The following is a 24462-nucleotide window of genomic DNA, read 5'->3' on the forward strand; positions in this document are numbered from 1 at the left end:
AATTGGTTCTATTTGCCTTTATTCAGCTTATATTCCATCATTCCTCCTTAAACAAGCAGTGGGCTACAGCCTGCTTAAAATTCCCCCAAGCAACAAAGAAGTATGGATAAAAAATAACATATTTTAAAAGCAGCAAGAGTTGCACTTGGCCTGCTCACTAAGCCCTGACTGAACAACATAGCTGAGGTTGAAGTTGGCAAGCTTCCTTCAACACCCCATAATGGAAGAGATGCCACCGGTTTCATCTCCAGGATAAGCTACTGAGCAGGGCCTTGTGTGCTTGAGAGCCAAGAATGCCCTAAAGGAAGGCAAATGAGAGCCAGGAACAAGCAGGTATTGCCCTCTCAAGGAAAAGCAACAGTATTTTGGATACATGAAAGTCGTAAATACCCACAACTCATTTGTCAGCTGCTGTTTCTGCTGCCATTTGTACATTTATGGATGAATTGTTAACATTCTGAAAAAGCCACAATGCTGATTTGATATGGGGCACCCAGACTCTCTGCTGTTATTCTCTGGGCCTCCACAGCTATTTCCACACTACAAAGTTAAGCCACTTTTAAACCTGATTAACTATCAGAGGTTCCAACCTGGGAACTGTAAGCTTGTTTGTTTGTTTTTTTTTCAGCATGTTCAGAAAACAGAGTTTTTGTGGAGCAGGAAGCTCATGAGTTAACCCCTTCTCAAAGCCAGTTGAAATTGCAGTGGCAGCTTTCAGCTTTTCATAGTGAAATGCACACATGATATAGCGAGGCTGATGTGAAGTTGCTCAATGTCTTCATGTCAGCCAGAGGATTCCCTCTGGGTCTTCCAAGCGGTTCTTACTTTTTCTCCTGCAGCCTTCTCATTGTCTGTCTCACCCAGCGCTCTGCAGGATTAAAACAGATCCTCTTGCCAGTTTTTGTGACCAACCTGTAGAGAGAGAAGATAAGGAGGCTTGATCTGGAAGGTATATACAGTAAGTTCTCATTATCCGCCAGCGTTCCCAGAAAACCTAGTGGATACTGAATCATTGAGCCTATGGAGACCCTCTTCACTGCACACCAATTTTATCCATCTGAATCTTAACTTGATGTCTATGGGGCCAGGTGATAGCGAGGGCTCATCAACATCTGATGCTTCCTCCTCCATGCTGTCTATCCCTAGACTCATTGAAAGTTGCTGGCCCAACAATGAGGTCTCAGAGTTCAGCAGGTGGGAGGGGGTTGCTTCACCTGTCCTCCTCCTCCACCTGTCTCTTGGTTCCCTTGAACTTGTCCCAGCCCCAGCCCCAAAGCAGCCCTCAGGTAGACCTCTCCTCATCAGCTGAGCATTCCAAATGGTGGGTGGACCGACGCTGGAAGGGGGAGTGGGACCAGCCTCTGGCATTTTGGTCGGATCCTAAGCCCCACCCCCAGCAACCTGACATTACATCTGACGATTGCTCAGATCTTCGCCAGCAATTTTACTGGTACAGATTCAAGTATCCCCTTTGAGGTGGCTGAGGTATTACTCAGAGTAAGGAGATAAAAATCCCCTTGCACTCCAGCCACTTCTGTCTGTCTCTCTCTCTCTCACACACACACACACAGGGCAGATTCCCTGATAGTGATCTTCAGGAAAATTCAAGAGATGCCCATTGCCCAGAAAGCACCACAGAACGCTGATTAATGGACAGACTTGAGGCTAGACCAGGGATCTCCAAACTTTCTGGCCAGAGGGCCACATCAAATATCTGGCACGGTGTTGAGGGCCGGAAAAAAAATTTAAATAAATACTTTAGAGATGAACCTTAGATGAATGAATAAATGAATGGGCTCAAATGTCCAGGATTTCTCCAAGTACCAACACAGCCCAAGAAATAAAGCATACACTTAAATGGTCCCCCATTTCCCCCGCCCCACAAGCACAACTCTGGTTGTGTTGGTCAACTGCGCCAGAGGCTCTCAGAGGATCAGAGGCTAGCCACGGGCCAGAGAGAGGCTCTCCGCAGGCCGCACGCATCTGGCCCCCGGGCCGGGGTTTGGAGACCCCTGGGCTAGACCATAGAAAGCAACAACAACCAAATTTTTCTACAGCAGCAAGAAAGCTGCCTGCCAGCTGCTGTACAGACATTCAGTGGTGTAGCTAGAGGGGTGCAAAACATTAAGTTTTGCAGGGAGCCTCACCACAGGGTGCAAGTGGTGCCTCCCCCTTCCCTTTGGAGCCATTCCAGGTGGGGAGAGCAAGGTGGAGGCAACTGCCTGTTTTGCTCCCCCCTGCCCAGAATGGCTCCACAGAGAGGGGCCGCTTACACACTGCAGTGAGGCTCCTTGCAAAACTTAGTGCTTTGCACCCCTCTAGCTATGTCGCTGCATACATTGAGACAGATAGTTATTGTGAGTTTGCCAACAGACGTTACAGTGGCTCTGTGATTGTGCTTTCTGCTTAAAGTGATTATCATGTAGAGAGTTAACAAAGATATCTGAATGTGGGGGAATAAGAAATGAAGATGAGTTGGATAGATATACTCACACAATAGCATTTAAGAAGCAATCTCTACTAGTCCGGTAGTAAGACCTAAAAATCGTGTAGGAAAGCTGTTTTCCAGTCCTATATGCATCACAACACTCCTTAGGAGTACCAGGATACAGTGCTGGGGTGAGAAAAAAGAGAGGAGAGAATATGTTGTTATATGAAAACACAGGATTTGTTGGCATTGAGACAGAGAGTGTAACGCTATACATGTCTAACTCAGAAGAGGGCCCTGGAAGTTCAAGGGTGCTCAGAACGCAAAACTCCCTGGAGTCCTCTTAGGACCTGCCATCTCCCAGAGTTGAAATCAAATGAGTCCTCTTCATTAGATGAAGACTCCACCTGAGTCCTAGGCAGTAGGAATCAGAACCAGGGACGGATAGGGCAACCTTAGGCCATTCTCCAGATTCCAGAATAATAATCTGTTGAGGGACTCTGCACCATCAGGGGACCCAAAGTACCTCCCTACTAAACTTGGCCCCCAAATCTACCCTCCCATGACTACTAATTGCTGAAAGTCCTTAGGAAACCCCCCGCCTTTTTTTGGATCTCCTTGGCAGCCTTGTATAACCCATGATGGTGCAGTGGACACTATCGCTGCCACTGAAGGTTCATCTGGCCTAAAAGCTACAGGGGCATGTCCTTTTGTTTGAAAATGCCATTCCCAGACAGCCATGGGAGGGATGTGAATCAGAGTCCTCCTTTATGGCAGGAGTAGCCAAGCCTCTGACTGAGATGGCCATGTACCACTGATTGGACAACCAAAACCATCTAAGTAAAGGGGTGCTATGGAGAGGTCATGTGGTTTCTGCTTGTCCAGGTAAATCTGTGACATCACTGAACCAAGGCTTTTTACATTCAAGCACAGAGACACTTGGATGTGTTTGGGTGTGCCATGAAATCGAATGCTGGTTAGTTTACCTTACTCTCCAATAAGTGCAGGAACATGGATTCCTAGGACAATATAAGTAGCTAGGAATAGGGGATGTGTTTCTAGTTAGATGTGCCAAGGAGATTAATTTTGCTTTGTTTTCTCTTTCCTCTCCAAGCCAACCTGTAAACTTCACCAGCTTAGCGATGCACTGGGGGCTTGTATGCTTTGCTCTTGAATAGCTTTCTGGCTTCCTTGGCTGGACATTACTAGTTACTCTGATTTGCTCAAGCTTCTTCTTTGTGTCCATCCAGCCAAGTGCACACATTATACATTATTAGCCTGCTTGTATGTTTTCTACAACCCTTTCCCCATTTGGTTAATTCCTTTTTCTTCCTCTCAGTGCTGGCCAGCACTTAACTTGGAAGATTGTGAATGGGTCAGTACTGTGATGGATGCAGTGCACTCAGATTGCTACTTTAGCAGCAATTAGGGTTGCCAACTGTTCAATCAGCCCTGTGTCTATAACACTAGGTAGATGCACAAGTTACTGGGTGATCATGCTAACTGGCAAGCTTTGGAAAGCATCACCTCCTGATTTCAGCATATCTGGGAATTCCAGTTTGGTGTAGTTCTTAGAGTGCTGCATGGAGACCTGAGTTCAAATGCCTCCTCAGCTATGAGTGGATGAGTCACTCCCTTTCTCAGCCTTCACTGTCTCAAAGAAATAATGGTGTGGGGCCAAAATGGGGAAGGAAGAACCCAGTGAACCACCCTCTTTCCTTGGATGAAAGGCAGGCTAAAGATAATACCAAGGAGATGCTAAAGACACTGGCTTATTTTTCCTGGCCAGTTGGTGACACTGCTTGCATTTTTACCTTTTCTACAACAGGTCTACTGTCCATGACCTCCAGCCTCCGGCAGAAGTCCTCTCCCCAACGGTACTAAACCAAGCTCCTTCTGCAGCAGTTGCTACAGAATGAGCTAGGGGCTGATATGCTTGTCTCCCATAGCTGAGGAGGATGCTCTGTTGCTTGCTCAATCTCAAATGCTACAGCTGAATGAATAAAATAGGGAACTGACCTGCTACATGATGATAAGAAAGTGCCAGGATCAGGGCTACCAGGAGAGCTGTCTTCAGACTCATCGTAATGTCTTCTGCCAAGGCTGGGCTCTTCTGCTCTTCTTGTTCTTCTTCCCTCAAGAGGCTGGAGACTGTGTCCATGGGTATGAGAGATGCCATTAATATACCCTGCAGAGACTTTTCTCTCCCTCCCACATCAAATTCCTGGGAGCATCCCGTATTTCCACCAGGGGATGAAATTTCAAAGAATATGCCCCAAATGTCACTTAAAAATACAAGGGGATCAGAAGAAGAAGATCTCGCTTCTCCTTTTCAATGAAAGGTGACCAATGACTGAGAGCCAGGAGCTTCCATAGCATTTATCTCGTGAGCAGAATTGAAACCAGACATCTCTCAGAAAGGCCAAGAACCCACATGGTGCCTTCCAGACCTTTAGGAAGAGGATCTGGGAAGTTGGGTGCTGTAAAGAACAACAGAGAGTGAGACTGGACCGCATTAAGAAATGGACCTCTCTCGCCCTAAAACTGTGCCTGTCTTTCAATGTGTGGTACGGAAACACTTCTCCATTCCTCCAACATTTCACAGATGAAAACAGTGACTTGCTTGTAACAGTGGTGGTTGGAGAGTTGGGCTAAGGCCAGTGAGGCCAGGATTCAAATCCACCCTGAGCCATGGAGTTTCCTGGCCAGCCTGGTGCAGACTAACCTAATCTCTCCCCCACGTTGTGGGTATAGAAAATGTGGGTGGGGAAGAGATCTGTGTATGCTGCCCTGAGCACCGTGGAGGAAAAGCAGATAGCATATAATGCATTAAAAATGGATAAATAATAAGCATCACCACCTGAGTGCTCCCACTATTTCATCTTGGAAAAGGCTGCAGTCTGCTTGCTGCATACCATGGCCATTGATTCTGCATTCGCCTGCAAAGAAAGTGTGTGTGTGTTTGTGTGTGTTACTTTCCAGGGCAGTCCATCTATGAGATTGACTGGGACACTGTGGATTGGAAGGAGGCACCTGTCTCCTCTCGCTTCCTGGATTTGGCCACAGTATAGCCCACCACTCTCTTCCTCGCACTTCCTCCTCTGTTCCCCTCTAGCTTTTCAAATCTATCAAGTGGGATGAGCAGGAGGAAAGACACTGGCTGGTGCACCACCAGGGAAGAGGAACAGCATTTGTTACATTGCCTTGGGCACCAGGTGATCTTCAAGCCGTATCATTGCGCTTTGGTCAAAGGTCCATTAGAAAAACATAATCTGCAACAGCAGATTAAAACATTCCTCTGCCACTACAGTGCATGAAATATGAGGCTGGGTCTCTGTGCCCTTGTGCGTGCATTGCTATGCATGTGCAATAGAGAGGTGTCCATCACTTTGCAGTGTAAAGTCAAGAGATTCTGGGGAAGAAGAGGAATGCTGAAGGACGACTGTATGAACTCATGCAAGCAATCTGTTGAGAGGGTATTGTCTGAAGACAGATAGGGGAACACAGAACAGTGATGGGATTTCTCGTGCAACACTAGTGCAAAGGCAGGAGGGGTTTTGCAAGGCAGGTAAGATGAGCTCACCTTTACCCTGGCTATTTTTTTAAATATTTTTTTAATCAGTTTTTCTCTTCTCCAGGTTTTTTTTTAAAAAGGTGACTCCAGGGTGACTCAGTCTCATGTGCAAATCTGACACACTATAGATGTTCATGAGATGAATCAGCAGCTGTGATGCACAACAGTGAACAGCAGAGGGAGGCAGGAAACTTTGAAGAAGGAGGAGGGAGAAAGGTTGGCTTGCACTTGTCCAAGTGTACACATCCAATACAGTTAAAAAGGGACTAAGTAGGTTGAAAGGAGACTAAGCAGCATCAGCCCTTTACCTTTCTACATGCAGACCAGAAGTTGCACACTTTTTGCAGGCCTGAGATTAGAATGTGCAAAGGAGAACATGCAATTTGAAGACAGTTTGTCTCCAGAAAGAGGTGTTGAAAGCCTGTGGGGTGTTATGGGATAGATGAGGGTGTCATATGAAGTGCCTCCTTTCTTCCAAGTTAGAGGAATGGCGGCATGGGGGCAAGCCTTCTCAGTAGTGGTGCCACAGTTATGGAACTCCCAACCAGGGGAATTAAGATCTACCCCCTCCCTCATGGTATTTCAGTGAGAGCTTAAAACATTTTTGTTTCGTTTCATTTTTGGGATGTTCGCCTCTATAGCAGTTCCTTGAATGTTTTTACTCTCCTCCAATTGGTGTCCGCCCCATTGTATTTCCTTTTTTTATATTGTAGTATTGTATTTTTTATTTTTTTTACTCTATTTTATATCGTATTTTATTTTTAACTCTATAAATTGTAAGCCACCTTTGGCATCTGCTTTCAGTGGACGAAAGGCGGGGTAGAAATCTTTTATTTTATTATTATTATTATTATTATTATTATTATTATTATTATTATTATACAGGCATTTTTTATACCGCCTTTCTTGGTCCTCAGATTTCTGCTTAGACTTTATTCAAGGCGGTTTACATAGGCAGGCAATTTAAATCCCCGTAGGGATTTTTACAATTTGAAAGAAGGTTTCTATCTTTCAAGAAACCACAACATTCAGGTGTTTCTTTCTTGATCTGGTCGCACATTCTGGCCTCCATCCTCCCATGCTCAGAGCAGATGGAATAGCTCGGCTCAGCTTGTCAGCTGCTTGAAGGTCGCACGGTGCTGGTGGCCTCGAACTGGCGACCTTCGGATGTTATCTTCAGGCAAATGGAGGCTCAACCCTCTAGACCAGACCTCCTGCCTTATTTATTTATTTATTTAAATAAATAAGAAGATCTGGGCCAGTTCCCCACCATTCAGCCATGGTGCTCACCAATCTCTGATCTGGGCCAATCTCTGATTCTTGTCTGTCTCAGGGAGGTTGCACAGATAAAATGGGGGAAGAACAGTGTGTGAAAGAAAAGTGAGATAGAAAGGCTATACAGTATCTAAATTGTCTAAACATGCAGGATGACCCTTAATGGAATTAATGAAAGCAAGCAAGCGCGGGGGAGATCAGACTTGGAGGATCTGCTTGGCTATTTCCTGGAACCCTGAGATCCTGCAACCAAAGTGAGATGCAAAACAGCATCTCAGAGATGGACACACACAAATGGTCAAACTGGATGTGTGCAGAAATGCATGTTTTACCACCCTTTTTAACCCACAGCATAGAGAGGGGCATGCAAAACAGCCCCGGGCAGCTCAGGATTGGGCTGTTAAATTAGTTAGTTTAATATATAACAGTACAGATCACCTAACAAATCAGTAACCAACCAGCGGCCACTTTTATGACCCTCACACAACTGATGAAGAGTTCTAAGATAAACTCTGATACATGGAAATGAGAGCTGACTCAGGGCCAAATCCTATCCAACTTTCCAGCCCTGGTGTAGCTGTGCCAATGGGGTATACGCTGCATCCTGTGGTGGGAAGGTAGTTATTGAGTCCTCCACAAGTTAAGGGAACATTGGTTCCCTTCCTCATGGCTGCATTGCAGCACTGGAAAATTGGATAGGATTTGGCCCTCATACTCTTTTTAGTTCTCTACTGTGTCATAATAACACCCCATTGGCATTTGGAACAATCAGTCTCATTGGTCAGTTTTAAGTTAAAGAAATCTACTTTTTGTTACATAAAGCAGTCATGTTTTTTCTTTTCTGGTTATTTGGCTCTAACTTTTGATAGAGTACAGATTTTTCAGCGTGATTTGTTCCATTACATTCTGCATTAAATTACACATCATATGATATATAACATGATAGTATTATTCAACAATAACAAGATTTTACCATTTTTGTCAGTAGTGGTGTCACCCTCCCGCCCCCCCGAGTGGATCACCTGGTGTGTTCCACACACCTCTCTAACAATGCTACAGGGGGAGGGGACAATGGAAAAACCACACGTTCCTGCACATCTACTTTGGCCCTTGGAAATAAAGCACAGGGTGCTTTAGGTCAGGGACGGCTTTTAGGCAATTGGGGAGATTTCGCCCAGTTGGGTCCTGCGCATGGTGGGGGCCCTGCACTGCCCTTCTGTCCACTGCTGCTTCTGATTGGCCTGAAATTGGATAACTTCAGAAGCTGCTCCCGCCCATCACTGCTTCCAGTTGGCTGGAAATTGATGCCATGCAGGTGGCAGCGTGCGCACCTCACTCTTTCCCTGCCCCCACAGCTCCCAGCACCATCCTCTCCGGTCTCACTCCAGAGTGGGCTGCTGTGGAAGGGGAGGTGCCTATTCTGCACAACCACTACATGTCCAGGAGTCCTATTCACTTGCACAGAAGTAACTGACTTTTTTTTCTTGGTCTGGCTCCATTCAAGAGAAGAGCTAAAAAAATTAGTAGAGGGGGGCTCTGCAAAATTAGAAGGGGGGTCCCACAAAAGTGTTTCCAACTGGGCCCTGCAGCTCCTAAGGCCAACCCTGCTCTGGGCACATGCTAAGCTCAGAAAATTCTTTTCTGTACCTAGACTGAGCTCACACTCCTTTCCCACAAAAATCCCCTTCTGATTTTCCCCAAAACTTTATTTGGCCAGCCAAATTTAGAAGGCAAAAAACACCCTGAATTCTACTGAGTTACTCTTAAGTAAGCGTACAAAGGATTTCAATATAAGTTATTGCTATTGCTCATCAAATGAGAGTCGGCAACCTTTTCCTGTTGTTTTATCCCCATTTCATTTTGCCCACCCAGCCTTCGTATAGCCCCCTATCATCTCTGCATGCCGCAGGAAATGTTCCACCATTTGTAACCCTTTTTCTCTTGTCCTTGTTACAGCTCTGAGATGCCCCCCCCCCCGCTTTCAGGGATCAAAATCCCCCCCTGCCCTGCCTCTTTTTGCAGAGGAGAGCAATGTCTGTCTGCAAAAGATCAGAAAAAGCATCTTAACCATGATATTTCTGTTCTGAATGAACTGCCTTATCATTCCATTCAGTCACTTGAAAATATTCTAGCTTTTGATGTGTTGGAGTGTGTGTGTGTGCCTGTCTAATTATAGGTCTAAAATTGCTGAATAAAAGTCCGCCCGTCCGTCCCAGTGTGACATATTTTGTAAGTGGGATGCATGTGATTCACCCTCTCCTGTGAGTGTTGGGGGAGCCAAGATGGCAGGAAGTTCTGGATGAAGCTAGGAGAGGGATGGTGAGTAGAGGAAAAGAGAGAGAGAGAGAAGGAAGTGAGAATACTGGAGAAAGGTTGTATGGAGAAAGGAGAGGGAGGTGAGAAATGGGGAGTTTTGATGAAGGGTGAAGTCTCTAAACTGGCATCTCTTCTTGTTTCAAGTGTCATAAGAACATAAGAACAGCCCCACTGGATCAGGCCATAAGCCCATCTAGTCCAACTTCCTGGATCTCACAGCGGCCCACCAAATGCCCCAGGGAGCACACCAGATAACAAGAGACCTCATCCTGGTGCCCTCCCTTGCATCTGGCATTCTGACATAACCCATTTCTAAAATCAGGAGGTTGCGCATACACATCATGGCTTGTACCCCATAATGGATTTTTCCTCCAGAAACTTGTCCAATCCCCTTTTAAAGGCGTCTAGGCTAGACGCCAGCACCACATCCTGTGGCAAGGAGTTCCACAGACTGACCACACGCTGAGTAAAGAAATATTTTCTTTTGTCTGTCCTAACCAGCCCAACACTCAATTTTAGTGGATGTCCCCTGGTTCTGGTGTTATGTGAGAGTGTAAAGAGCATCTCCCTATCCACTCTGTCCATCCCCTGCATAATTTTGTATGTCTCAATCATGTCCCCCCTCAGGCGTCTCTTTTCTAGGCTGAAGAGGCCCAAATGCCATAGCCTTTCCTCATAAGGAAGGTGCCCCAGCCCAGTAATCATCTTAGTCGCTCTCTTTTGCACCTTTTCCATTTCCACTATGTCTTTTTTGAGATGCGGCGACCAGAACTGGACACAATACTCCAGGTGTGGCCTTACCATAGATTTGTACAACGGCATTATAATATTAGCCGTTTTGTTCTCAATACCCTTCCTAATGATCCCAAGCATAGAATTGGCCTTCTTCACTGCCGTCGCACATTGGGTCGACACTTTCATCGACCTGTCCACCACCACCCCAAGATCTCTCTCCTGATCTGTCACAGACAGCTCAGAACCCATCAGCCTATATCTAAAGTTTTGATTTTTTGCCCCAATGTGCATGACTTTACACTTACTGACATTGAAGCGCATCAGCTATTTTGCTGCCCATTCTGCCAGTCTGGAGAGATCCTTCTGGAGCTCCTCACAATCACTTCTGGTCTTCACCACTCGGAAAAGTTTGGTGTCATCTGCAAACTTAGCCACTTCACTGCTCAACCCTGTCTCCAGGTCATTTATGAAGAGGTTGAAAAGCACCAGTCACAGGACAGATCCTTGGGGCACACCGCTTTTCACCTCTCTCCATTGTGAAAATTGCCCATTGACACCCACTCTCTGCTTCCTGGCCTCCAACCAGTTCTCAATCCACGAGAGGACCTGTCCTCTAATTCCCTGACTGTGGAGTTTTTTCAGTAGCCTTTGGTGAGGGACCGTGTCAAACGCCTTCTGAAAGTCCAGATATATAATGTCCAGATATATATATAATGGGTTCTCCCGCATCCACATGCCTGTTGACCTTTTCAAAGAATTCTATAAGGTTGGTGAGGCAAGACTTACCCTTACAGAAGCCATGCTGACTCTCCCTCAGCAAGGCCTGTTCGTCTATGTGTTTTGAGATCCTATCTTTGATGAGGCATTCCACCATCTTACCCGGTATGGATGTTAGGCTGACCGGCCTATAGTTTCCCGGGTCCCCCCTCTTTCCCTTTTTAAAAATAGGCGTGACATTTGCTATCCTCCAATCTTCTGGCACCATGGCCGTTTTGAGGGACAAGTTGCATATCTTAGTCAAGAGGTCTGCAACTTCATTCTTCAATTCCTTAATAACTCTTGGGTGGATGCCATCAGGGCCCGGTGACTTATTGATCTTTAATTTATCAATGAGGTCTGAAACATCTTCTCTTTTAACCTCTATCTGACTTAACTCCTCGGTCAGGAGGGGCCGTTCAGGCAGCGGTATCTGCCTGAGGTCTTCTGCCGTGAAGACAGATGCAAAGAACTCATTTAATTTCTCTGCCATCTCTAAGTCTCCTTTTATCTCCCCTTTCCCTCCCTCACCATCCAGAGGGCCAACCGCTTCTCTGGCGGGTTTCCTGCTTCTAACATATTTGAAGAAGCTTTTATTATTCCCCTTAATGTTGCTGGCCATGCGTTCCTCATAGTCTCGCTTGGCCTCCAGTATCACCTTCTTACATTTCTTTTGCCACAGTTTATGTTCCTTTTTATTCTCCTCATTAGGGCAGGACTTCCATTTACGGAAGGGAGCTTCCTTGCCCTTCACAGCCTCTCTAACTTGGCTGGTTAGCCATGCAGGCACCCTCCTGGATTTAGTGGAACCCTTCTTTCTTTGCGGTATACACCTCTGCTGGGCCTCTATTACTGTTGTTTTAAGCAGCCTCCATGCACTCTGGAGAGATTGGACTCTTTTTACCCTCCCTTTCAACCTCCTTCTAACCAGCCTCCTCATTTGAGGGAAGTCCGCCCGTCGGAAGTCAAGGTTTTTTGTTAGAGATTTGCCTGGTATTCTTCCCCAACTTGCACGTCAAAACGGATCGCAGCATGATCACTGTTCCCCAATGGCTCAGTAACATTGACATCTCTAACCAGGTCCTGCGTACCACACAATATTAAATCCAGAGTCACCTGTCCTCTGGTGGGCTCCGTGACTAACTGATCTAAGCCACAGTCATTTAGCACGTCAAGAAATCTGGTTTCCTTATCGTGACCAGAACACAAATTGACCCAGTCAATATGAGGATAATTGAAGTCCCCCATGATTACCACCCTGTCCCTCCTTGTCACCTCCCTGATCTGTTTCCTCATTTCAAGGTCCCCATCAGATTTCTGGTCTGGAGGACAATAGCACGCCCCCAGTATTACATCGCTGCACAAGCCTGGTAATTTAACCCATAGAGATTCTACAGTGGAGTCGGACCCACCATCAATCTCTACTTTGCTGGATTCTATCCCTTCCTTAACATAAACGGCCACCCCACCTCCAACACGCCCCTGCCTGTCCTTCCTGTAGAGTTTATAGCCCGGGATTGCGGTATCCCACTGATTCTCCGCATTCCACCAGGTTTCCGTTATGCCCACTATGTCAATATTTTCCCTTGTCACCAGACATTCCAGTTCTCCCACCTTTGCTCGTAGACTTCGGGCATTCGCATAAAAGCATTTGTACACAGAATGCCCCAGGATGCGCTGCTTATTTGCTCCTTTGTCCCCGCATCCTCTCATTGTGCCAAACCGTCTATCACATCCCATCACGCTACCTTTCCCAATTTCTTCTCCTATTCTGCCTTTGTCTTGTTGTTCTCTAACCTCCCCATCCTCATCCCATAGGGATGAGGAGTCCCGAACCGGATGCCCCTCGGCTCCTGCCCTTGGCCAATCAGCAACCTCCCACCAGTCTGCCACCTGTGCTTCAACCTGCCTTAGATGTGTATTGGCCCTGGGGAAAGAGGCATTTTTCAAAGTGGTGCTCCTCTTATATTTAGCAGGTGGAGTAAATAAATTTGTGAATAAATACATTATTGTTGTGAAAAATAAATAAATAACAATAACCATATTATCATGCTCTGATAGTTGTGCACAATTTCAAAGCCACACTGTTAAAAATATAAGAACATAAGAATTGATTAAAAAAAGCATTAGGAGTCAGAAACTGTGATAACAGAAGGATTAATCTCGAGGGGACTTCTCAAAAACAAAGGAACTGGTAAAAAAGAAGCTAAATGAGAAAGTCAAAAGGGTCAAACTTCTTCTGGGTGCACTGAGGTTATTCAAAACCACAATAAGAGAAGCTGAATTTCGAAGTATACCACAGAGTAAGAAAAGTACCATCAAGTCCAAGCAGAGACCAGCCTGGTGCCAGAGTTCAGTCAAGGAAGCCGCAGAAGAAGAGAAGGTCTCCTTCAGAACATGGATGTCTTGCCCAAGTAAGGAGACTGAAAAGAAGCAAACTCTGGCAAAAGAAGCCTCAGGACACAATTCTAACTGCAACTTGGGACGGTGCAAGTCCTTTGCACTAGCCCAGGAGGGTCGCAAATGTGCCGTAAAGCACGTTTGCGCCTCCATGTAAGTAAGCTGGGCCAGCGCACAGGCACTTGCTAGCCTATGGAGGCTGCACCTAGCCTCCACTTCACCTAAGGGCACAATCCTAACCCGGTCTACTCAGAAGTAAGTCCTAATTTGTTCAATTGGGCTTACTCACAGGAAAGTGTGGTTAGGATTGTAGCCAAAATGAGATAGGTCTGTGTCACAGGGTGGGAGGGGACATGGGGAGAGAGGGAAGGAGACTGGAGGAGGCATTTCGGTGTGGGGAGAGGCCGGGCAGAGGGTGGTCCTGTGGGCGGGCAGGTGATGGGGAGCGAGAAGTGGGGTGAGGATTCAGCAGTTATGCTGAATCCTAGCCCCGTTCCCAGGTGGTGCGGGGTAGCTCCTGGCTGCTCCATTCTGTTCGTATCTGTGCCACCTTATCAGTTGGTGCAGATCCAAGGAGAACCAGTGGGGCCGCTAAGGCTCTCCCCAGGGTAAGAGGAATCTTTTCCCAGCTTGCCTCGGGCCAAGCCTCAGTCAGCCCCAAACTTGGGATGGATACAGTGCAGGCCTGCCAGCCTGCCTATTCCAATGCAAGTTAGGATTGCACTGTAAGTTGACCATACAGGGTGCAAAAGAAGAACATGAGGAGCTCATGGCTAAAAACCACAAGACAAACAATAGGATTACTAAAAACCAACTCAAGGTGTGGGGTTCTCGAGCAGGCGGGTCAAACTAATTTGTTTCCCCAATGGCTCAACGATACGTGTTACATTTTTGCTTTGTTTTGTTTTTATGTTTCACTGCTTAATGTTAAAATTAATGTTTTAATGCTTTGTTGATGGCTTTCTTTCTACCTGGTGTGGTACTTGGTACATTTATTATGGAGCTTTGTAAGCCACCTTGGGCATTTGCACAGAAAAGGCAAGCTATAAATTTCTCAAATAAAATAAGTTTGTTTCATTGAGGGCTGAAGTTAGCATTCATGGTGCCTACTGAGGGAAAGAAGTGACATCATTAAGCAGAAAGTGACATCATAAAGCAGATGATGGCCTGAAATAAGCACTTTCTTCTCATACGGAAACTCATGAACTTCAAATGACAGAAGAGAATATGTTCAAATCTTGTTCATATTTCCAAGATGTAAGAGAAGCCCAATAATCATGCGGGGAGAACCCAGTTATAATTGGGGGCAGATAAACTGCTTCTAGGGGCCGCATTCAGCCTGTAGGCCTTGACACCCTTGTTCTGGAGCATGCTGACAAATTAGAAATGTTCAAATCACTGTGCCCAGCTGGCACCCAGACACTCTCCTACGCAAGCATTCTTAGGTAAGTGAAAGCAGAAGCTCCCTGCTCAAGGGTCAACCATTCTGAACCGGCACCATTGAGCATAAAGCTGCTGTGCAGTGCCTCCGGGCAGCCATCCTTTTCTGAGCCATCTCACCACAGACTCCCTTTCCCTGGGAAAATTGGCTCCCTGGCCCTGCTTCCCTTCCCTCCTTGGAACTTGCTATGGCTACCAGCTTGCCCTTGGGCAGTAGCATAGCAAGTGCGGGGCAAGACATGGTCTGTCCCTTGTACCAGGTTGGAAGGGGGTGCCTCATGAGGCCCAGCCAAGGTGGAAGCTGTGAGAGAAGCAGCAGCACCACCAGCTGTGGTTGTAGGCATGTAGAGGCCTCCTTCCGCTCCTTGTGTCTGAGGCTTTACGCTCCGGGTGCTGCTGCCTCTAGTCTAGCAATGCCTATGCCCTTGGCAGTGGCGTAGCTAGAGGGGGCGGATCACTCAGGCTGGCAGTGATCCTCAGTGAGGCGGGCAAGCGGCCCCTCCCTTCGGAGCCATTCCTGGCGGAGGGAGCAAAACGGAGCCATAAGGCTCCGTTTTGCTCTCCCCACCGGGAATGGCTCCGAAGGGAGGGACGCTTGCCCGCCTCACTGAGGATCACTGCCAGCCTGAGTGCTCCACCCCCTCCAGCTATGCCACCGGCCCTTGGGTTTGCTTTTGAGCCCCTTTCCTGCCATTTGCATTCCACTTTGCAAGCAGGAGATTGCTTATTCTTGGCAATCTAGCCCTATGACTCCAGCAATGCTTCAAACCCAATTCAGCAGATAGGGAATCTTGGTCTTTGGCAAACCCTAATCAAAGCCCTCTCTCTGTGCCTCTCTCATGTGCAGTCAAAGTGACAGCATGTGTAATGCCATTGTCTTTTCCTGCTTTGTGTGTATGTTCTGTGTTTCTGTGTGTGTCTAACAGCCCAATCTTATCTGACTCCCCCCCACGCCAATGCAGCTATGCCACCAGAGACAGCATCCTGCAAACCCAGCAGTCTCCTCTGGGTAAGGAAGCCTTTGTTTCCTTGTCTGGGTGTAAGCCTCTGCTACTGCCATGTGTCTACTCAGACTTGCTTCAGCAATTTTACTGGCAGAAGTCTGAATGGACCTCGGAAGGCAAATCGATACCAAGAAGGGGGAGAAGATATTGGCAGTGCTGTTGCAGCCTATACCACCCCAAGCTTTTGCTGGGAAACTGGTAAATGTAGTTGGAAACTGGTAGTTGGAACTGAGGGGAGATGTTGAGGTGTAGGGTGATCCTCTTCCCCATTTCCCCATATCTCTCCCCCCCCATTCAAAAGAAAAAAATCCTTTTGTTATCAGTTTCTGAGGAAGGACCAACTGTCAGACCTGATCAGTGTAAGAGACAAGGTAGTGTATGATAGAGAAGCTGGGTGAGAGCAAAGCTGCTCTTTTAGGGAAATGATGTCATCTGCTGTGGATGGTAAGGCTTTTGCTGTGGATGGTAAGGATGATCTGCTTTTGACCTCCAACCACTGCTCAACCTGTATATTTGTAAATCAAGCAACTATTACAAAGACACCAAGAACCTCTGGTGCTCTCTAAAGGAAACCACAACCCAGTTACCATTCTGCTGGCAGAATTTCTCACCTTTGGAGGGAGTGGGACAGAAGGACTAACAGTATTATTCAAGAAAGAATACACCACCTGGCCTAGATGCCTTTAAAAGAAGACTGGACAGATTGATGGTTGGGACATAAGATTGGACATGATGCCTGTATGCAACCTCCAGGTTGTTGGGAACAGCCCATCTTTAATGCCAGATGCAAGAGAGTGGCAACAAGACAGAGGTATTGTGCAGTCTTGGTTACTCCCAGAGGTATCTAGTGGGCCACTGTGAGATACAGGAAGCTGGACTAGATCAGTCCTTGGCTTGATACTGTAGCCAGGACCTCAAAGGTAGCGTTCTCTGAAGTGCTACCTGTTCCACGGGCAGGGCCAGCTAGGCAGGCGGAGATCAGGGGTCTCAATGCGTGGATGAGACGGTGGTGTAGGGAGGAGGGGTTTAGATTCGTTAGGCACTGGGGAACGTTTTGGGACAAGCGGGGCCTGTACAAGAGGGACGGGCTCCATTTGAACCAGAATGGAACCAGACTGCTGGCGCATAACATTAAAAAGGTGGCAGAGCAGCTTTTAAACTGATCCCTGGGGGAAGGCCAACAGGAGCCGAGGGGCATCCGGTTCGGGACTCCTCATCCCTATGGGATGAGAATGGGGAGGTTAGAGAACAACAAGACAAAGGCAGAATAGGAGAAGAAATTGGGAAAGGTAGCGTGATGGGATGTGATAGAAGGTTTGGCACAATGAGAGGATGCGGGGACAAAGGAGCAAATAAGCAGCGCATCCTGGGGCATTCCGTGTACAAATGCTTTTATACGAATGCCCGAAGTCTACAAGCAAAGGTGGGAGAACTGGAATGTCTGGTGACAAGGGAAAATATTGACATAGTGGGCATAACGGAAACCTGGTGGAATGCGGAGAATCAGTGGGATACCGCAATCCCGGGCTATAAACTCTACAGGAGGGACAGGCAGGGGCGTGTTGGAGGTGGGGTGGCCGTTTATGTTAAGGAAGGGATAGAATCCAGCAAAGTAGAGATTGATGGTGGGTCCGACTCCACCGTAGAATCTCTGTGGGTTAAATTACCAGGCTTGTGCAGCGATGTAATACTGGGGGCGTGCTATCGTCCTCCAGACCAGAAATCTGATGGGGACCTTGAAATGAGGAAACAGATCAGGGAGGTGACAAGGAGGGACAGGGTGGTAATCATGGGGGACTTCAATTATCCTCATATTGACTGGGTCAATTTGTGTTCTGGTCACGATAAGGAAACCGGATTTCTTTTCAGTCTCCTTACTTGGGCAAGACATCCATGTTCTGAAGGAGACCTTCTCTTCTTCTGCGGCTTCCTTGACTGAACTCTGGCACCAGGCTGGTCTCTGCTTGGACTTGATGGTACTTTTCTTACTCTGTGGTATACTTCGAAATTCAGCTTCTCTTATTGTGGTTTTGAATAACCTCAGTGCACCCAGAAGAAGTTTGACCCTTTTGACTTTCTCATTTAGCTTCTTTTTTACCAGTTCCTTTGTTTTTGAGAAGTCCCCTCGAGATTAATCCTTCTGTTATCACAGTTTCTGACTCCTAATGCTTTTTTTAATCAATTCTTATGTTCTTATATTTTTAACAGTGTGGCTTTGAAATTGTGCACAACTATCAGAGCATGATAATATGGTTATTGTTATTTATTTATTTTTCACAACAATAATGTATTTATTCACAAATTTATTTACTCCACCTGCTAAATATAAGAGGAGCACCACTTTGAAAAATGCCTCTTTCCCCAGGGCCAATACACATCTAAGGCAGGTTGAAGCACAGGTGGCAGACTGGTGGGAGGTTGCTGATTGGCCAAGGGCAGGAGCCGAGGGGCATCCGGTTCGGGACTCCTCATCCCTATGGGATGAGGATGGGGAGGTTAGAGAACAACAAGACAAAGGCAGAATAGGAGAAGAAATTGGGAAAGGTAGCGTGATGGGATGTGATAGACGGTTTGGCACAATGAGAGGATGCGGGGACAAAGGAGCAAATAAGCAGCGCATCCTGGGGCATTCTGTGTACAAATGCTTTTATGCGAATGCCCGAAGTCTACGAGCAAAGGTGGGAGAACTGGAATGTCTGGTGACAAGGGAAAATATTGACATAGTGGGCATAACGGAAACCTGGTGGAATGCGGAGAATCAGTGGGATACCGCAATCCCGGGCTATAAACTCTACAGGAAGGACAGGCAGGGGCGTGTTGGAGGTGGGGTGGCCGTTTATGTTAAGGAAGGGATAGAATCCAGCAAAGTAGAGATTGATGGTGGGTCCGACTCCACTGTAGAATCTCTATGGGTTAAATTACCAGGCTTGTGCAGCGATGTAATACTGGGGGCGTGCTATCGTCCTCCAGACCAGAAATCTGATGGGGACCTTGAAATGAGGAAACAGATCAGGGAGGTGACAAGGAGGGACAGGGTGGTAATCATGGGGGGCTTCAATTATCCTCATATTGACTGGGTCAATTTGTGTTCTGGTCACGATAAGGAAACCGGATTTCTTGACATGCTAAATGACTGTGGCTTAGATCAGTTAGTCACGGAGCCCACCAGAGGACAGGTGACTCTGGATTTAATATTGTGCGGTACGCAGGACCTGGTTAGAGATGTCAATGTTACTGAGCCAGTGAGGAACAGTGATCATGCTGCGATCCGTTTTGACGTGCACGTTGGGGGAAGAATACCGGGCAAATCTCTAACAAAAACCCTTGACTTCCGACGGGCAGACTTCCCTCAAATGAGGAGGCTGGTTAGAAGGAGGTTGAAAGGGAGGGTAAAAAGAGTCCAATCTCTCCAGAGTGCATGGAGGCTGCTTAAAACAACAGTAATAGAGGCCCAGCAGAGGTGTATACCGCAAAGAAAGAAGGGTTCCACTAAATCCAGGAGAGTGCCCGCATGGCTAACCAGCCAAGTTAGAGAGGCTGTGAAGGGCAAGGAAGCTTCCTTCTGTAAATGGAAGTCTTGCCCTAATGAAGAGAATAAAAAGGAACATAAACTGTGGCAAAAGAAATGTAAGAATGTGATAGGGGAGGCCAAGCGAGACTATGAGGAACGCATGGCCAGCAACATTAAGGGGAATAATAAAAGCTTCTTCAAATATGTTAGAAGCAGGAAACCCGCCAGAGAAGTGGTTGGCCCTCTGGATGGTGAGGGAGGGAAAGGGGAGATAAAAGGAGACTTAGAGATGGCAGAGAAATTAAATGAGTTCATTGCATCTGTCTTCACGGCAGAAGACCTCGGGCAGATACCGCTACCCGAACGGCCCCTCCTAACCGAGGAGTTAAGTCAGATAGAGGTTAAAAGAGAAGATGTTTCAGACCTCATTGATAAATTAAAGATCAATAAGTCACCGGGCCCTGATGGCATACACCCAAGGGTTATTAAAGAATTGAAGAATGAAGTTGCAGACCTCTTGACTAAGGTATGCAAATTGTCCCTCAAAACGGCCACAGTGCCAGAAGATTGGAGGATAGCAAATGTCACGCCTATTTTTAAAAAGGGAAAGAGGGGGGACCCGGGAAACTATAGGCCGGTCAGCCTAACATCCATACCGGGTAAGATGGTGGAATGCCTCATCAAAGATAGGATCTCAAAACACATAGACGAACAGGCCTTGCTGAGGGAGAGTCAGCATGGCTTCTGTAAGGGTAAGTCTTGCCTCACAAACCTTATAGAATTCTTTGAAAAGGTCAACAGGCATGTGGATGCGGGAGAACCCGTGGACATTATATATCTGGACTTTCAGAAGGCGTTTGACACGGTCCCTCACCAAAGGCTACTGAAAAAACTCCACAGTCAGGGAATTAGAGGACAGGTCCTCTCGTGGATTGAGAACTGGTTGGAGGCCAGGAAGCAGAGAGTGGGTGTCAATGGGCAATTTTCACAATGGAGAGAGGTGAAAAGCGGTGTGCCCCAAGGATCTGTCCTGGGACCAGTGCTTTTCAACCTCTTCATAAATGACCTGGAGACAGGGTTGAGCAGTGAAGTGGCTAAGTTTGCAGACGACACCAAACTTTTCCGAGTGGTAAAGACCAGAAGTGATTGTGAGGAGCTCCAGAAGGATCTCTCCAGACTGGCAGAATGGGCAGCAAAATGGCAGATGCGCTTCAATGTCAGTAAGTGTAAAGTCATGCACATTGGGGCAAAAAATCAAAACTTTAGATATAGGCTGATGGGTTCTGAGCTGTCTGTGACAGATCAGGAGAGAGATCTTGGGGTGGTGGTGGACAGGTCGATGAAAGTGTCGACCCAATGTGCGGTGGCAATGAAGAAGGCCAATTCTATGCTTGGGATCATTAGGAAGGGTATTGAGAACAAAACGGTTAGTATTATAATGCCGTTGTACAAATCGATGGTAAGGCCACACCTGGAGTATTGTGTCCAGTTCTGGTCGCCGCATCTCAAAAAAGACATAGTGGAAATGGAAAAGGTGCAAAAGAGAGCGACTAAGATGATTACGGGGCTGGGGCACCTTCCTTATGAGGAAAGGCTACGGCGTTTGGGCCTCTTCAGCCTAGAAAAGAGACGCTTGAGGGGGGACATGATTGAGACATACAAAATTATGCAGGGGATGGACAGAGTGGATAGGGAGATGCTCTTTACACTCTCACATAATACCAGAACCAGGGGACATCCACTAAAATTGAGTGTTGGGCGGGTTAGGACAGACAAAAGAAAATATTTCTTTACTCAGCACGTGGTTGGTCTGTGGAACTCCTTGCCACAGGATGTGGTGCTGGCGTCTAGCCTAGACACCTTTAAAAGGGGATTGGACGAGTTTCTGGAGGAAAAATCCATTATGGGGTACAAGCTATGATGTGTATGCGCAACCTCCTGATTTTAAGAATGGGTTTAAGTCAGAATGCCAGATGTAGGGGAGAGCACCAGGATGAGGTCTCTTGTTATCTGGTGTGCTCCCTGGGGCATTTGGTGGGCCGCTGTGAGATACAGGAAGCTGGACTAGATGGGCCTATGGCCTGATCCAGTGGGGCTGTTCTTATGTTCTTATGTAGGGTTCTTCTTAGATTCTTATGTTCTTAAACAATTCTTCCCTAGTCCAAATCTTATGTACCTCTACTCAAAAGTATGCAGCATCTTCTATGGGAGCTACTCTCAGGAAAATGTTCAAAGGACCATCTCCTGAATTTGCAGCAACTTTCTGTACTCAATAAAACAAAGAAGAGAATGTCTGTCATAACTATTCAGTTTTATTTGTATTCTTTCAGCTTATATTCCATCTTTTTTCTTCAAACGAGAAGGGGGTTATATGCAATGCTTTGCAAAATTCAGGCATGATGAAATATTGATTAACATAAAAATTCACTCAAAAATAAAGAGAGCGCAAGAATTGCCATCACTCTGCCCCAGGATGCTATTGGCCTCTCTCTACAGGAAGAGGCACATTGAGCAAAGCCTCACTTCTTTGAGAATTGTCTTGATGCAGGCTTCAGTGGCCAAAACATTGCCAGGGAAGAAGCCAGTGGGGCTAGGGGAATGTGAGTGAGGGCCAGGAAAAGCCAGGCGTTGGCATCCTAATGAAGGCAGCTGCAATTCGCATACATGTCAGTCATAAATGCAACCCATTGTCAGTTGCTCTTGGCACTGTAGCATATAATCTGTTGACATTTTATGTATTTGATTAATCAATTGTTAACATTCTGAAAAGAGCCACAGTGCTGATGTGGGGGGGGGGGGGAGAGACCATCCATAGACTCTGCCATTATTCTCTGGCCCTCCACGATGACATGTGCACTTCCAAATGAAACCACTTGCAGACCCGTCTCACCTTTATGGTTCCTAACCAAGGAATTCTGGGAATTGTCATCTAAGGGGCAAGATTTGTTTTAGCAGTTCAGAAAAAGACAATTCCCAGAGTTCTTGAGAGGCAGGAAGCTATAGCAGATGAAGCTTTTGTTTTTAAGACTATTTACATTTGCATTTTAGTGGTGAAAAGTCGGTACAACAAGGGAAGCTGATGTGAAGACAGGAGGAACCATCCACTCTCTTCCTTCAGGTCTAGGAGAAGTTGCTCTCTGAGTTTTCCAAGTTACTCTGATTTTATTCTCACATTTTGTTCATTGCCTTTTTCACCCAGGGTTCTTCAGGATTCAGACAGATCTTGCCACCAGTGTTCTTAAGAAACCTAAAGTGAGAATACATATTCCATAAACAAATTTCCTTCCTTTTCCCTTCATGTCTCCTTTTTCAGGGCCAGGCTATGGCTAAAGCTACAAGAGATGGGTTTAGCTCCATTTGTTTAAGCACCACATGTTTGGCCCACAAATGCATAGATCAAGAGGTGTCTGGGGAGGTGTCTGCAAGCAAAAGCAGGTAAGGAGAGCTGAACCCTCTTCCCTTCCATGGTTTACTTCCTCACAAGCCATTACTAAGACTCCTTTTTCTTCTAGTCAGGCTCCAATGCTGGAACTGAGACCAGAAGCCAGGAAAAGTGGATGTAAGCTACAAGAGGGGGATTTTTTTTTTTTGTCCAGCTGTTTCTTATCTATTTTTCTTGTCAATCTGTTCTTATTTAGATATTTTATCATTGCAAACTGTCTTGGAAATATTTTGCATTGAAGGGCAGAATATAAATTCAGTACTTAAACAAAATCAATATTTTATATTAATTATAGCATTAAAAATTAATTATAAATAGAGATGAATGGCTGTAGGTGTATTTGAGGGGGATCAGGTTGGGAATGGAGATCAGGACTTACAGTTGGAACAGAGATGACATTAGCAGCTGTGCTCAGGTGCAGCCTTTGCCATCATTTTCCAAAGACCTGAGCCAAGGAACAGTGATGGGCTCAGCAGAAGGCAAATTGATGGTTTCTCCCTCTGGGCGATGACTCTGAGCTGAGCCTGTTTCTCTTGGTACCTTGACCCAACTTGCTCCCTGATCTGATATGGAGGCCAACTTTTTAGGGAAGGCCCAGGTGACTTGTGCCATGGGACTGCTGGCTGGATCTTTGTCAGGCTTGTCCTTCATTCCTGTCTGACCCACATCTCTGCCTGTCACCTGTCCCTGATGGCTGGAACTGGTTCCAACACACTTTTCAACCTGAAATTCCTTGGAGGATACAGCAAATTTTAAAACTATGACACTGAAGCAGTGGCATAACTAGAGGGCCATAAGAGTGGGGTAAAGGGGGTAATTTGTACCCAGACCCAGAGTCAAAAAGGAGACCCAGAATCCAAAGGAGGGGGCTCAGAAATTTCCTGGGATCTTACATTTTTCAGTCTCACTTGGACTTGCTTTCCAGGTGGGATGCTGGGGGCTGCCATAAACCATAAGCACTGGGCCTAGGAAAGCATCCATGACACTCCTTAACACAGTGTCACATCTGGGAGGAAACTGGCCTGCTAGTGTAGCACTTTGTCTTATGGATCCACTAATCATGAAGGAGGGTATAGAATCTCAGGGACACAGCTACGGGACTATAGCGACTCCAGAATAAAGTTTTGGTGAACCCAGGACACTTTCCATTCTCCCTGCCCCTGTTCTGCAAATTCCTGTCCCCACCTTTCCCAGTTTTACCCCTCCCCTCCCCCTTTGGGAGGAGCCCCAAAGGAAGTTTGTACCCCCAATAAGATTCCTCTCAGAGGCTCTGTTAGAGGGGGGTGATAATTGCAGGCTGCAGGCTGCCTGGGGACAACAGTGTGGCCGCCCACCCATGCAATTCCCCCACCCCTGTGATTGATCAGAAGAAAACAGCGCTTTTAGCAAGAAGGGCAGTGGGGATCACAGTCTCTGACCACTTGCTCCCCTTGCTCCGGGAGCTTGGGAGTGACCAAGGGCACTGGGGGCAAGCAGGAGGGGGCTGGGGTGGGGGGAGGCCACAGAGCAAGGGCAGCAAGCAGCCAGAGAGTCCAGCTGCCACTTGCGCCTCTTGGGGGTGAGCAGGAGGAAGGCTGGGGG

At 46.7% G+C, this 24462-nt stretch overlaps 1 protein-coding gene across 1 annotated transcript; it reads right to left on the reverse strand.

The window, feature by feature from the left end:
• Positions 1 to 821: 821 nt before the first annotated feature.
• On the reverse strand, positions 822 to 4589 carry CCL17 (C-C motif chemokine ligand 17). Its single transcript, XM_066637932.1, has 3 exons — positions 4448 to 4589; positions 2494 to 2614; positions 822 to 912 (listed from the first exon to the last, which is right to left on the reverse strand). The coding sequence occupies exons 1-3, from the start codon at positions 4587 to 4589 to the stop codon at positions 822 to 824; spliced, it is 354 nt and encodes a 117-aa protein (XP_066494029.1).
• Between the last annotated feature and the right edge of the window lie 19873 nt (positions 4590 to 24462).

Source organism: Tiliqua scincoides, chromosome 9, assembly GCF_035046505.1.
Source record: "Tiliqua scincoides isolate rTilSci1 chromosome 9, rTilSci1.hap2, whole genome shotgun sequence".
In the NCBI taxonomy this organism is placed as follows: Eukaryota; Metazoa; Chordata; class Lepidosauria; order Squamata; family Scincidae; genus Tiliqua; species Tiliqua scincoides.

Excerpts from the sequence above, each read along its gene's own strand:
- CCL17 (XM_066637932.1), bottom strand. The coding sequence starts at position 4,589 with ATGGACACAGTCTCCAGCCTCTTGAGGGAAGAAGAACAAGAAGAGCAG. Across the intron at positions 2,615-4,447 it reads TTCTTATCATCATGTAGCAG|CACTGTATCCTGGTACTCCT; the intron begins GTCAGTTCCCTA and ends TTCTCACCCCAG. Across the intron at positions 913-2,493 it reads TGCTTCTTAAATGCTATTGT|GTTGGTCACAAAAACTGGCA; the intron begins GTGAGTATATCT and ends CTCTCTCTACAG.